Here is a 12,026-nt window from a genome sequence, read left to right as displayed (position 1 = left end):
GCAGGAAAAAAATGCACACACCAGGAAGTAGGAATGGCAACCTCAGATTCTCTTCAGTGTTTCAGTTCTCTTCAGTGCTCACCCAGTACTTGATATAAGTGTTATTTCTTATATGGAAAAGATAGACTTGTTATATCAGTCAGCAGGCTGATTATCCCCATAAAAATAGTCTAGTTCTGACAAAAATATTACCACTTTTCCAAGTCTCTCCCTGTCATCTCACAGACTGCACACATAGGAAGTCATTTAAGTGATTCTTACCTGACTCCTGATGGGTTCCTTTACTTGTCTCAGCTGGGGTTAAAGCTGCTTCCTTTCAGCAGCCTATTTTTTCAGGCTTCAGATTTAGGTTCAGTAAGTGCAGCATCAGTCTTTTCTTCCTCATCTCAAAGAGACTGAGTCTCTTGTGCATTCCTGTTGCAGTTTACTGAGGCAGTGAAATATTCTATTTTCTGCTTGAAAGAACAGCTTCTGTGTGGCTATTTGGGCTGCAAGCTTCAGGATGTGAGTGGCTCCGATAGAAGCAATGGACCATGTTCAGAGGCCCATGTTCAGGAGATAGAGAGGATGACAGAAAACTCTTGCACTTCTTTGCAGCCCCATCCTGCATAAAAATCCAAGGAAGTACATGCCTGGGAATCGACTTCTTCTCAAGCATACTTACCTCTAGCGTAGCAGGAAAGTTCTTTGGCTACAGCAGCTCTAAAAATCCTGAAAGCACTAGATGGCAACAGATGGAAGTCCAGTTTACGCTTAATCACTTCAAACTGCATTTACACAGGGATAGCTCCAACTTGGGCAGATGAGCTGGCTTTCCTATATTTCCTCCACCTACTTCTGCTGGTGTTAATAGGCAATGTTCTAGAAACATAGGAGCTGTGATTGCATCATGATGATGGTTCGTATCAACACATAAAGCTCTAATGTGCTTCTCAGCCTTCCCTCAACTGCTGTAAACATGAGCTGATCCCAACTACAGGAAGACCAAGAGTGGTTGATATCATGCAAGAACAGCAGCACAGAAACTATCTTAGACCAGCACCTAGCAAGACCTGTCTTCAAAGGTCCTAAACCAAAGAAGGAAGTGCCATCTTTTGCTCTCATTTCATGAGCCCTCCCAGTCATCAAGGCGTATGGAGCAGTTCTAGAGAGAAGTAATCGCAATTCATCACACTTTTTGAAGCCATTCCTGAAAAGAAGGCACACAACCAATACAGTAAAATCATATTTTGCCAGAGTCCTCACATCTTTCAGCTCTTTCATCCAAAGCAGCTCAGATGACAGAGAAGTATAGCAAAACCTTTTGAGTTGGATCTAAGTCTCCATTCAGATAGAAAAGCCTTTATATTTGAAACAAGGAAATAAATGGTAACTACAAATGCTCCATTGAATCTTCACAGACTATTAACTGAGACTTTTCCTCCAAAGAGGGAAGAACAGAAAAAAACAGCTGTTACTGGTTTAAAAACAAAACCTTAGGTTTGCATCTCTTGATAATTATAGAAGTTTTCTCAATCCAGTAGGACTTTCTGAATTAAACAAAATGCTTAGGACACAAAAGTTTCTTGCAGAGTCTATACAAAATATTTGCTTTCATTCTACTTCCTGAGATCTCCATAAGTCTTAAGATCTTACTTATTCCCTTACTGATTTCATCTGCCTAAAAAACCTTAGATGCCAGTGTAGAGAATTCCTACCTGCACAAATACATGGTTTCTAGCACTGGTGACATTAGCAGTAATGATTTGTATTGTTTGGACTTTCCTGGCCTGAAGAGATGAGGTCAGAACTAATGACTATGCTTCCCTAGACTACTTTTACAATGCTGCTTGATGACAGACCATTCTACTTGCATTCCCAAAGAGTTGCACTGACCTGCATTTATGGGCCTGGATGTGCAAAGCAATTAATCAGCGAGATTAATTCATCTTTTGATATGCATCCTTTTGATATACAAGCCAAAATCTCTATCAAGGCAAAGATCAAAGCAAACATGAGTGAAAAGATGAAGATGAGAAAGTGGTTTCATATCCTCTTTTCTGTGTTCTGTAAACACACTTTTCTGTGTTCTGTAAACAAAATCCATGATTTTCCTGAAGCTTCATAGGAATAGCTGTAAAAACTACTGAATAGAAAAGTTATTGTAGAGGTATGCTAAAGTGTGTGCAAGTTGCTAGTGTGTTCTGGGGTTTTGGATTGGGTTAGGTTTTTGAGGGGGGTTGTTTTGTTTTGGGGTGGTTTTTTGATAGTAAGTGATACATAGATATATAGTAAGAAACCCAGTATATACTTCACAATCATCCATTCATCTCTTTTTTACTTAGTTCAGCTGTTCTATTTTCTGCATCATAGTCTGGCCATTCTTTTATTTGAGACAAAGCAGATGAGTAAGGCAACACACTATGAAAGATACTTCAGCAGAGCCCAATGCCTCAGACTGTTCCTTGTTCAGTTATTGAGCTCCCTGATTCCATTAGGTGGTAGTGGCAATCCACAGTTGTCTAAGTAGGCACAGAAGGGTCCTTACATATTACTTACTGTGAACATTGTCTAAGCTAAGACCTTCAAAATTTGGGCATTAAATATCATAAAGTAACTAGACCCTTTTACCCCTGAAACTATAGTAATCCTGTCTCCTAAATCGGTCCAGTTTTAATACTTACATATTCCAAGAAGTTATGATCCCATGTTTTCAGTGTTATGTTAGATATATATGTGTATGTTATATATCTTTAGGGACAGTTCTGGCAAGATGTGTGGGTTTCTGTGAGCTATTTGCTAACTAGTTAAACTGTGAAAATTAAGGAAACTTCAATTCTTTTAGCACAATAAAATGTTTAAGTGGGATAAGAACTTTAAGTTAGTAGAAGAAATGTCAGAGATTTCCTTTACAGCTAAAAGTGTAAGAAGCTGTTAGCTACATTATTTAGATATTTAGAAATAGAAGTTGAAGGAAGCATAAAAGGCAAGTAAAACAGATAAACTACATCATGACCTAAGCTCAAATGAAAATTTCCCTGACTTTTAAAGGAGAGTATCTGGGAAGTTGCAATATAAGCCAATGTTGACAGATGGTGGGAGTAATTTTAAAATAATCTGAGGAAGTGTGTAGGCAAGAGGAAGGAAGATGGAAAATTAAAAGAAGAAAGGATCTACATAAAGCATGTCTGTATTGTAAAATGTGATGGCAATTCAGTATGTCAAGATCCTACCTTCATTTCTGTAGCAGTTTTCAGATCCACTCTGATATCTTAAAACTAAAAAGTTTGTTTTTCTGCCAGCCCTGCAAGTACAACCCTGAGCCTAAAAAGTCATCTGGATTCATTCTGGCTTTCACACTGCCAGTTATAAAGACTGCATTTGGAACTCAGCTAACTCTTCTGCTGATGGCATATGAGCTAGGAAAGAGTCCAGCTCACTGGTGGAGAACTGTATTAGTTCTGCAGATCCAACAAGAGTACTAAAAACGTATTAACTTCTACAGCAAGAGAAGTAGAGCCTAGAAGAAGCAGATAAAAAGTCATTTTCACATGGTCATTTTATGAGGACCAGGAAATAAAGCCAAATGTACCAATTATATTCCAGGTGAAAGGTACCATACTTACAGTAACAAAAAGCTATAAGTCTCTTGGGTTTTTTAGTAGTTTGCCAATAATTCTGTCTATGCAGTGTTTAGAAGCACTGGAACTTAGAGGTGACTAAACAAGATGGAATGTTACCTGTCGTGGTTGACAAGCTAAAGGTGTGGGTGTTTTGATGTTAGAATGGAAGGTCTAAATTGGATGGGAGAGAAAGAGGAGAAGAACTTTTTAAGGCAAATAGATTTATACCTTCATTTTTGTAGAACTACTTGAGGGTTTGCAGGTTATCTTGTTCAACTGAGTCCTTCCTATGGAAATAAGTACATGGCAGGATAAGAGAGATTATGATAACATTTCTATGGTGAATGGAGTCTGTAGTATGGATGTCACTTTCATACTACTAACAATTAATATCTACTATCACAATTTTTTAAACATTGGTCTCTGAAGTTATTTACAAATGAGTGCAGATCACACCACACTGAAAGCTACAGTGGGTACAGCCCTACTGAGTATAATATAAGGTTGGTGTAGAGCACAGGTAGGACCTGTGATAAGTTTGGACAGCAAGCAGATGTGGTTTTTCCTACTCCCCTGAATACACAGAGGTCATACTTAGCTCCATTCTGCTGATGAAGAAGATTAGACCAGGGGGCAAAGGCTCCTCTCTGAGTTTGTTTGCAGATAGAAGAGTGGTCTGAGCTATCATTTATCTGAGTTGTCTGAGCTATCATTTAGCTGAGTTGTCTGAGCTATCATTTAGCTGAGTAAAAGCCAGCTACCAAATGTAGGAAGTGACTTCTTAATCTGTCTCTTTCCTCTTCCTTTACACATACAAATAAGAATTAAGTGGCCCTACATTTGTTCTACCATTTCTTTGTTTCTGGGCTATTATTTTCTGTGAGCCCACATTGTCCTTTTATGAAGTATAATGGTCTTTGACAGGTATCTCAGTTGGTCTTGTACCGTGATCACAAAATGTCCACAGGAATTCAGAGACAAGTGCAAACTCTGTGTTTAAAATGTAAACTCTGTTTATAATTTCTCTTTTTACTTACTATGTAAAGTATGGGTGCAAAGGACTTATTTTTTGAATACAAAGTTGAAAGGGTAGTGTCAGTTATCCTGTAGCTTTCTAATTCTGATGGTTTTACAATTCGAGGTAAACAGTCTTACATTTTCCTGCAGGCAGACAGTGGAACGTGTTACATTACAGAACCAACTCCAGCAGCTTTTAGAAGCCCAGCGGTCAGAGGGCAAGTCACTGCTCACGTCTCCAAGGTAAAGTGACTGGAATTGTGCTGCAGCCTGGATTTGAACTGTTTCATGGTACATCAGCTGTCAGGAGAAGCTATGACCTGTCTAAATAGTATGTGTTTTGTAAAGAAAATGTAGATGTTGGGGGTTTTTTTTGTAAGCTTGAAGCTAAGCTTCTAGAATTTAAAAGTGTGTAATGTCATATAAATATTGGAAATTTTTACTATTAAGTGAACAGTCCCTTTTTCCCAACAGAGTGAAAAGAAGATTCACAGTAGAACAGAATGTATTTTGTATTAGATGAATAGCAGAGGATCCTAGAAACACCTAGAAAAGTTGTAAAGTTTGATCTTGTAGTGGTCCACCATACAGTACTGCCAGCAGTAATTCATCCAGTTACCAACAAAACCTGCTTTTGGGTTAATAAGACTTCTTATGCTCCTTACATCTTTTGACTGCATTAGATTGTATAAAAAGTCAAAATTCCAAAAACTTTGTGTGTTGTTTACATATCCTGTTAGAAGTCCCAGAAATAGACACAAACTGAGTGAGGAGGAAAGTAGAGACAGAGTACTGGATCTGGAGCCTACTAACATATCTCTGTGGCTTCTGCCATAAACTTCCAGTGTAATGCATGGAAGTCAGGCAAGCACATGACTTCTCTCTGACAGCAATCTGAAGAAAACTTTGAAAGGAATTAAATAACTTGCATGAAAATAGGACTCAGTTTGTCATAATCTTCTAGTTCAGTTTCCTCTCTGGAAGACGTATACAGTGCTTCTCCTTGTTTCAGAGTTGATAGGGAGTTTCATATATGTTAAAATGTAAAGCCAGCATAAAAGCTTTTGCAGTTATTGATGGTCAGAGCTTTGGGTCATCAAGTATAAATTCATAGGTTCAGTGACTGCTTTTTTCCCACTCTTACAGAATCTCAAGCACTTTTCTGGAAAACGCTCCATGTTCCTGAATTTCATATGTCAGTGCTTCAGACAAGTGCAAAAAGTTATAGTAGTAGATAACGAAGACATTGGGATTGGAGATGCATGTGTAAAGGAATTTCAGCTAGGAAATGGCTTTAAACTCCAAATTTCTGCTAAAATAGAAAACCACACTGGAAAGAGTTGTTTTGCCCCTTTTTTTTAAATCATGGTGTCTGTCTTCCCTGTCTGCCAGCTCAACAGGAACAATCTTTGTTCCATCTTATTTGGTTTCTGTGATTTTTGCTGACTGGTCTTTCCAAGGAGTCTCACATCTAAGTACTGGTGAGAACCAGGACTGGTTTACTTTAATTATCAGACAAGATCATGTGAGAGCATACCTCTTATCATTCATTACTCCTGTAAAAGGGTAGGTTTCAGTATCTTTTTATTTAAGTAAGGAAGTCTGGAAATGATACTCTATTATTTAACGTTTTATTTCACAGTTGGATACTACTTTTCCTTCCAGCTAGAACTCACTTGTGGATATTATCGTCATCCAAGCAGCCAGTAGCAGATCTAAGAGAACTTATCCCTTTTACTAGGAATGTCTGTGGTAGACACATGCATGTTCTTTAGTGTTTGTTTCAGTTTGCCACAGGAGAAGAAGTGGAAAATGAAATGAAGATGAGGTGGCTAATACTGGCGTGTGAATTTTATACACTGTAAGAACTGTGGACTCATCAGAAGTTGCCTGTGAAAAAAGAAATTAATTTTATGAATTCGCTGCCTCATACTAACCTTAATTTTGTCACCTTACCCTTGCTTAGAGGAAAGGTGTTTTAAAATAAGAATATGAAGTATTATGAGCCCTGGCATATGTCATGGGGTAAGAAACGGTCTCTATAATTTATGTTCATTGGAAATCAGACTTGCTTGAGATTGCTGTTTCCTTGTTCTTTAACATTTGGAGTTCTAAACTTAATTAATTATTCTAATAGTATTGAAATAAATTCATGTCACCTTTTTAATGTTTTTCAGTATTTCATATCTGAAAAGGTTTTGAGTGCAAATCACTGTGAGTTTTTATGAGGTCTTATATGGCCAGACTTAATACCAGATGAAGTTTAGATTTATTAAACCATTGCTATGCAGATAGCTGGTAATTTCACAGTATTTGGAATAACCCATTTTTGTATTATGATGTGACTTGGATAGTGGGCACTTGGCCTTGTGGGGTTTTTTCATCTTTTAAAATACATCAACTCCCACAAATAGGAAACAGTAGTTTCTGTAAGGTTTTCCTCATAAAGTCATCTTTGGCATTGAAACAACCATTCTAAGTTTTAATTTCAAGTTTTCTTTGTAAGAGAAAGTGAAGAAACTCAAATCCTAATTAGGAGTGGAAGCAGGGCTACATCCTTCTCTGTGTAATCTTTGCTGTGGCATCATATTAATGAATTCCGTGTTGGTAGCAATGAGGAGGGTAAGTAACAGTAAGCTGGGACAGACATGTACACTGGAAATGGCAGATTCACATTTTATATGTGCATTAATTTGGCTGTGGTATTTTCTCCTCTTTTTTTCTTTAAGCTTACCATCATCTCCTGCTTCTGGCAAACCCTCATGGAAACCATCTGAAGCAGATGAATTGTCTCCACCAAAAAGTAAATTGAACACCCAAGATGGGATTCAGATTCTTGGCAGCTTGGGAACTTCTAGTCGCACTCGAGCCAAGACAAAAGATGAGGACTCAGATAAAATCTTGCGCCAGTTGTTGGGGAAGGAAATCTCTGAAAATGTCTGTACGCAGGAAAAGCTGACTTTGGAATTTCAGGATGCTCATGCATCCTCCAAGAACGTAAAGAAGATTTTGCCAGAGAAAAGGGAGCTGAAGTTAGCCAGACTGAGGCAACTAATGCAGAGGTCTCTCAGTGAGTCTGACACAGACTCAGCTAATTCTGAGGACCACAAGAACACCCCTATGAAAAGAACTGACAAACCAAGGCCTCAGCCCATAGTGGAGAGTGTTGAGAGCACAGAGAGTTTGCACCTGATGATTAAGAAACACACTTCTGCAGGAGGACGCCGCTTCCCTTTTGGTATCAGGGTCTCCAAGTCTGTGGATGGCCACAGTCCTTCCCCTACTTCAGAGAGCAGTGATCCAGATAATGAAGCCCCCTATCAGCCTGGTACTGTACCTCAGAGCCAGTTTTGTGGAGACAACTCTCCATCCAGCATGGATGCTGCTCAGAAGGTTGCCACCAGCCCTAAGAGTGCTCTCAAGTCTCCGTCTTCAAAGCGCAGAACCTCCCAAAATTTGAAACTCCGAGTAACTTTCGAGGAGCCTGTGGTGCAGGTGGATCTAGCAGAACCAGAACTAAATGAGGAAAAGGATAAAGACCGGGGCAAAGGACTTGTGCGGGCTCCACCCGTTTCTGGCGAGACAGCAGGGGATCAGCTAAAAAGGCCTTTTGGAACCTTTCGGTCCATAATGGAGACACTGAGTGGCAACCAAAATAACAACAACAACTGTCAAACAGCAAACCTGATCAAAACCTCATCGACACTGCCTTTTACCTCATTAGGAAGGAAGACGGCAGACAGCAAGGGAAATCCAGCAGCTCTCTCAAAAGGAAGAAACAAGCCAGTGAGTGCACTGAAAGGAGGAAGGGTCTTTCTTTTTCTCTTGTCTCTTTAAGTAGTGTATAAGTTTGACAGCTTCTTCTTCCTGCCTTCCTGTAGCAAAAGGATGCTCACAAATACTTTACTGTATTTGATCTGTAGAAAGCCCATCTTTGTTTTAATTTTAGAAGGCTTTTCCAAAGAGTATTCATGCAGGTATTGCCCATGTGCAGTCTGTATTCTTGGTGCACATGGTTCACATGTTCTGTGTTGAAAGCTTTCCACAGAGACATGATTCACTTGGAGATGGTGTTTGTTGTTGCTCTGAATTTGAATCCATGGGATTTCTGAGTAAATAATTGAAGGTCTAGTCCTATCCTGTTCTATAGCCAACACTGATGAGAGCAAAAGGATAAAATTAAGTGGTAGAATACAAAGAGGAACAATAGCAGAGATGGCCCTTCCTGCCTCTGTTGGAGCTACAGCCCTCCCCTAGGTGTTGAAGCCATCAATACCCTTCTTTGCCCACCTTCTTCTCATAGTATGGAGTCTTTTTGTGGCAGAGCATATCATACTGGTCTGTAGCAAAACACACTGGATCCAGGTGACCCGCAAGAGTGCCCTTTCTGGGATCCCAACAGAAAAAGTGATGTCTCCAGTTAGGAGACTGGCTCTTCTGTCAATAGAAAGGAGAAAACACTTTGAAGAAATGTATCTTCCAAGAGAAAGGAAGAGTTATTAAATGAAAGAGACAGGTAAGAAATACTGTGAGCACAGTGAGTTTGTAGAGCAGAGAGAAGTGCGAGCATCTGGAGATACAATAAAGAGTTGAGTGAGAGGCAATGGTACATGATTTAATCCTTTCTGAAAGGCAGGGTGGGAGGGAATGGGTGAATGGAAAGACACAAGGCAAAAGAATAATTTCAAGATGAAAAAAGTACATAAAGCAGGCCAAAAGGAGGAGGAGGAATAGTGAATTATATACTGTAAAAAGTATGACAAGGTAATGGGAGAAAAACACAGGAAAATCTTAGGCATAGAGGAGGCAAAATGAGCATGGAAAAGAAAGAGTGGAAATAGAGAACTGGGAAACAGTGAGCAGTGCATGTTAGTGAGTAGTGCTAGAACAGCAGAATGTGAGATGAAATGCAGAATTCAAGTGAGACCTTGTAAGCTGCATTGAAATGGGACTGCATGTATTAAAGTTTACTCAAAATCACAGTATGAACTACTGATTCTAGCCTTTAAAATACATACACCATCTAGCTGAACAGCCAATTTAACATAGAATTATTTTAATAACACAGTGGCATTTTTTTTAAAAGTGATTTTCAGATTTCATAGTGACAGAGAAAAGATGGTCTGTCTTCAAAGATGTTCTGATAAGAATGCAAGGTCATGAGAAGTTTTCATAGTTCCTTAAGAAATTTGAAGAGTTGAATGAGGTAATTGTAACAGGATTGACACACTGTAAAGCACATCTGTGAAAAGGCCATGTTTGCATGTCATTGTTTCCAACATCAAAATTGTGGGAAGAATACATTTTCATACCAAACCAAAGGACCACAGCACACATCTCAAAAAGGTAACAGATTTAGCTTTATTTACTAACTCAAAAAGAAATCTGTTAAAATGTTATTGTGGCTATTTGACTGCATGTGTCGGTTGACTTCTATGTTATGCATGTAGTAAGCTCAGTGCATGTTTTTAACTGATACGATGTTGTACTTCCTTAGGGTCCTTTCTTCAGCTGCACCAGTCTTTCCTCTAGCATGCTGAATGAAGAACTTCAGTGTAACTATGCTTGGTATGTGCTTATGCATGGTGATATTTAGCATCAGTGTTGCTTTGTTTTTTTCAAATTACATGTCTTTGCTAACATTAATAACTGAAATACTGTAATTGATTCATACATAAGAGGGGAAATAGATGAAGAGATGAATATCTAAATCCCTAGAAAAGCAGAAATGTATGATGGATTTCTGCTGATATCACCATTGAACTGGCTAGAGATTTTGAGTTCCAAGTAAGTACAGAAAGTATTCATACTTGTAAATCCACCAGGGAATATAGCACACTTTGGCTGAGTATTCAGCCTCTGTTGAATGAAAATCAAGTACCAGATGAGAATGGAAATTAAATTTCCTCTCATGAGGAGAGCAAAACAACTACAGTTCATCTCTAAATTGAGAGTACAGAGAACATGAGGCTGAATGCTGCACTTTTTTCACACATTTTTCTTACTTTGACATTAAATCTGTTTTTTAGAAGTCTGGTAACTTTGACTGTATTCAAACTCCTTAATTTAGACATGTTCCATCAGGACTATTCAGGCAAATAGAGACCAGTCCCTCAAGGTCCATAAGGATATACTGGAAAAAACAACATTTGACAAATTGGGATTTTGTTTTACAAGCAAATGTTTTGTAAAAATTCCCTGTCATTTTTATTCAACTCAACACTCACAAATTTTTTGAGATGATAATTTTTTTCTGTTAAACTGAGATGTAAATCCTTTTATTAGGCCTGGAAATGACTGCTATTAACACCATAATTGTACATTTGAAGGAAAAATTATAAAATAGTCATTCTGCATTTTGAAAGCCTAAATTACTTTCAGGTTACTCTTTTCTCAATGCCTAATTTTGCTATTGTTAGTATTTTTTCTAAAGCTGGGACCTTCCCTTACTTAAAACCTCAATTTCCATGATGGAAATGGGAGTCTTGTTCTGAAGTCAATGGCACAGTGTATGTGAAACCAGGAGGAACTATAAGGTTTTCAAGAAGTTTCATTCTGTCCTGAAAACAAAGTGGGAAATTCCAGTGCAGAAAACTGACTGCACAGCAGCAGTCTGAGGGAATATCAGTGGGCAGTCTTCATTCAAAACACCCAGCTGCCTGTCCAGACCATGGGAGTAATACAAAACCATTAATCTCATCCTTATGTTAGAGCCAACTCCCGGGTGTAGCCAGTTGTAATTTGGTATTGCCTTGTGTCAGTGCTCTTGTGTGAGAAATGCCTGGCAGCACGGCATTTCCCCAGAATCAACAAGAGACAGGGGAGGTCTGGCTGCTGCTGCAAAGCTGCAGAATCACCTGCTAGGATGGTGAAGGTTTTGCCAGAAAAGCCTACAGGCACTTTTTACCCAGGCAGGATGTCCTGAAGGTGGTGGGCATGTGGAAGACCAGAGACTAGGAAACAAGGAGCAGAGTGCACTAGGGGCACAGCTGAAAGAGTCTGTTATTGTACCCACAGATTAGGATAGAACTGAGGAAACTGTGCCAGAGACTGCTGGCACGAGAGTTCCAAAAATCATTTAAGAATGGAGGATGTATTGTGCTTTTCGGAAATCAGAATGCAGACCTGAGGCTCTCAGAGCTTTTTAGCCAGCCTTTGTGATGCCTTTTAGTGTGTGTTGCGGTTTTTGAACAGCAAATTGGTTCCTGTCATTAGTCTGCTGAATGCTGCCCTGTAGCCTGTGCAATTTAAATAACAGAAGAACATCAGCATCATGTGCTCTACAAGCCCCTTGATGCTATGTGGATTTTCCCTGGATGGTCTGGAGAGCCTGTGTAATTACCATTTCAGAGCTGGTTTGAAAAAGAACGTTTCTGGAAAATAGTACAGTCTTTGGTGATAGATTGT

General features: G+C 39.0%; 1 protein-coding gene across 1 annotated transcript in view; it reads left to right on the top strand.

The window, feature by feature from the left end:
- SNCAIP (synuclein, alpha interacting protein) overlaps positions 1-12,026 on the top strand; it is a 48,885-nt gene that overhangs the window by 33,770 nt on the left and 3,089 nt on the right. Inside the window, exons 8-10 of the mRNA XM_010009354.1 lie at positions 4,770-4,862; positions 7,349-8,405; positions 10,117-10,187. Of these exons, the coding sequence (XP_010007656.1) occupies positions 4,770-4,862; positions 7,349-8,405; positions 10,117-10,187 (1,221 nt within the window). The remainder of the gene's footprint in view (positions 1-4,769; positions 4,863-7,348; positions 8,406-10,116; positions 10,188-12,026) is intronic.

The sequence above is a fragment of the Nestor notabilis genome, unplaced genomic scaffold (assembly GCF_000696875.1).
Source record: "Nestor notabilis isolate BGI_N333 unplaced genomic scaffold, ASM69687v1 scaffold1942, whole genome shotgun sequence".
Lineage (NCBI taxonomy): Eukaryota > Metazoa > Chordata > Aves > Psittaciformes > Psittacidae > Nestor > Nestor notabilis.
This window is presented reverse-complemented; position numbering and strand designations above follow the sequence as displayed.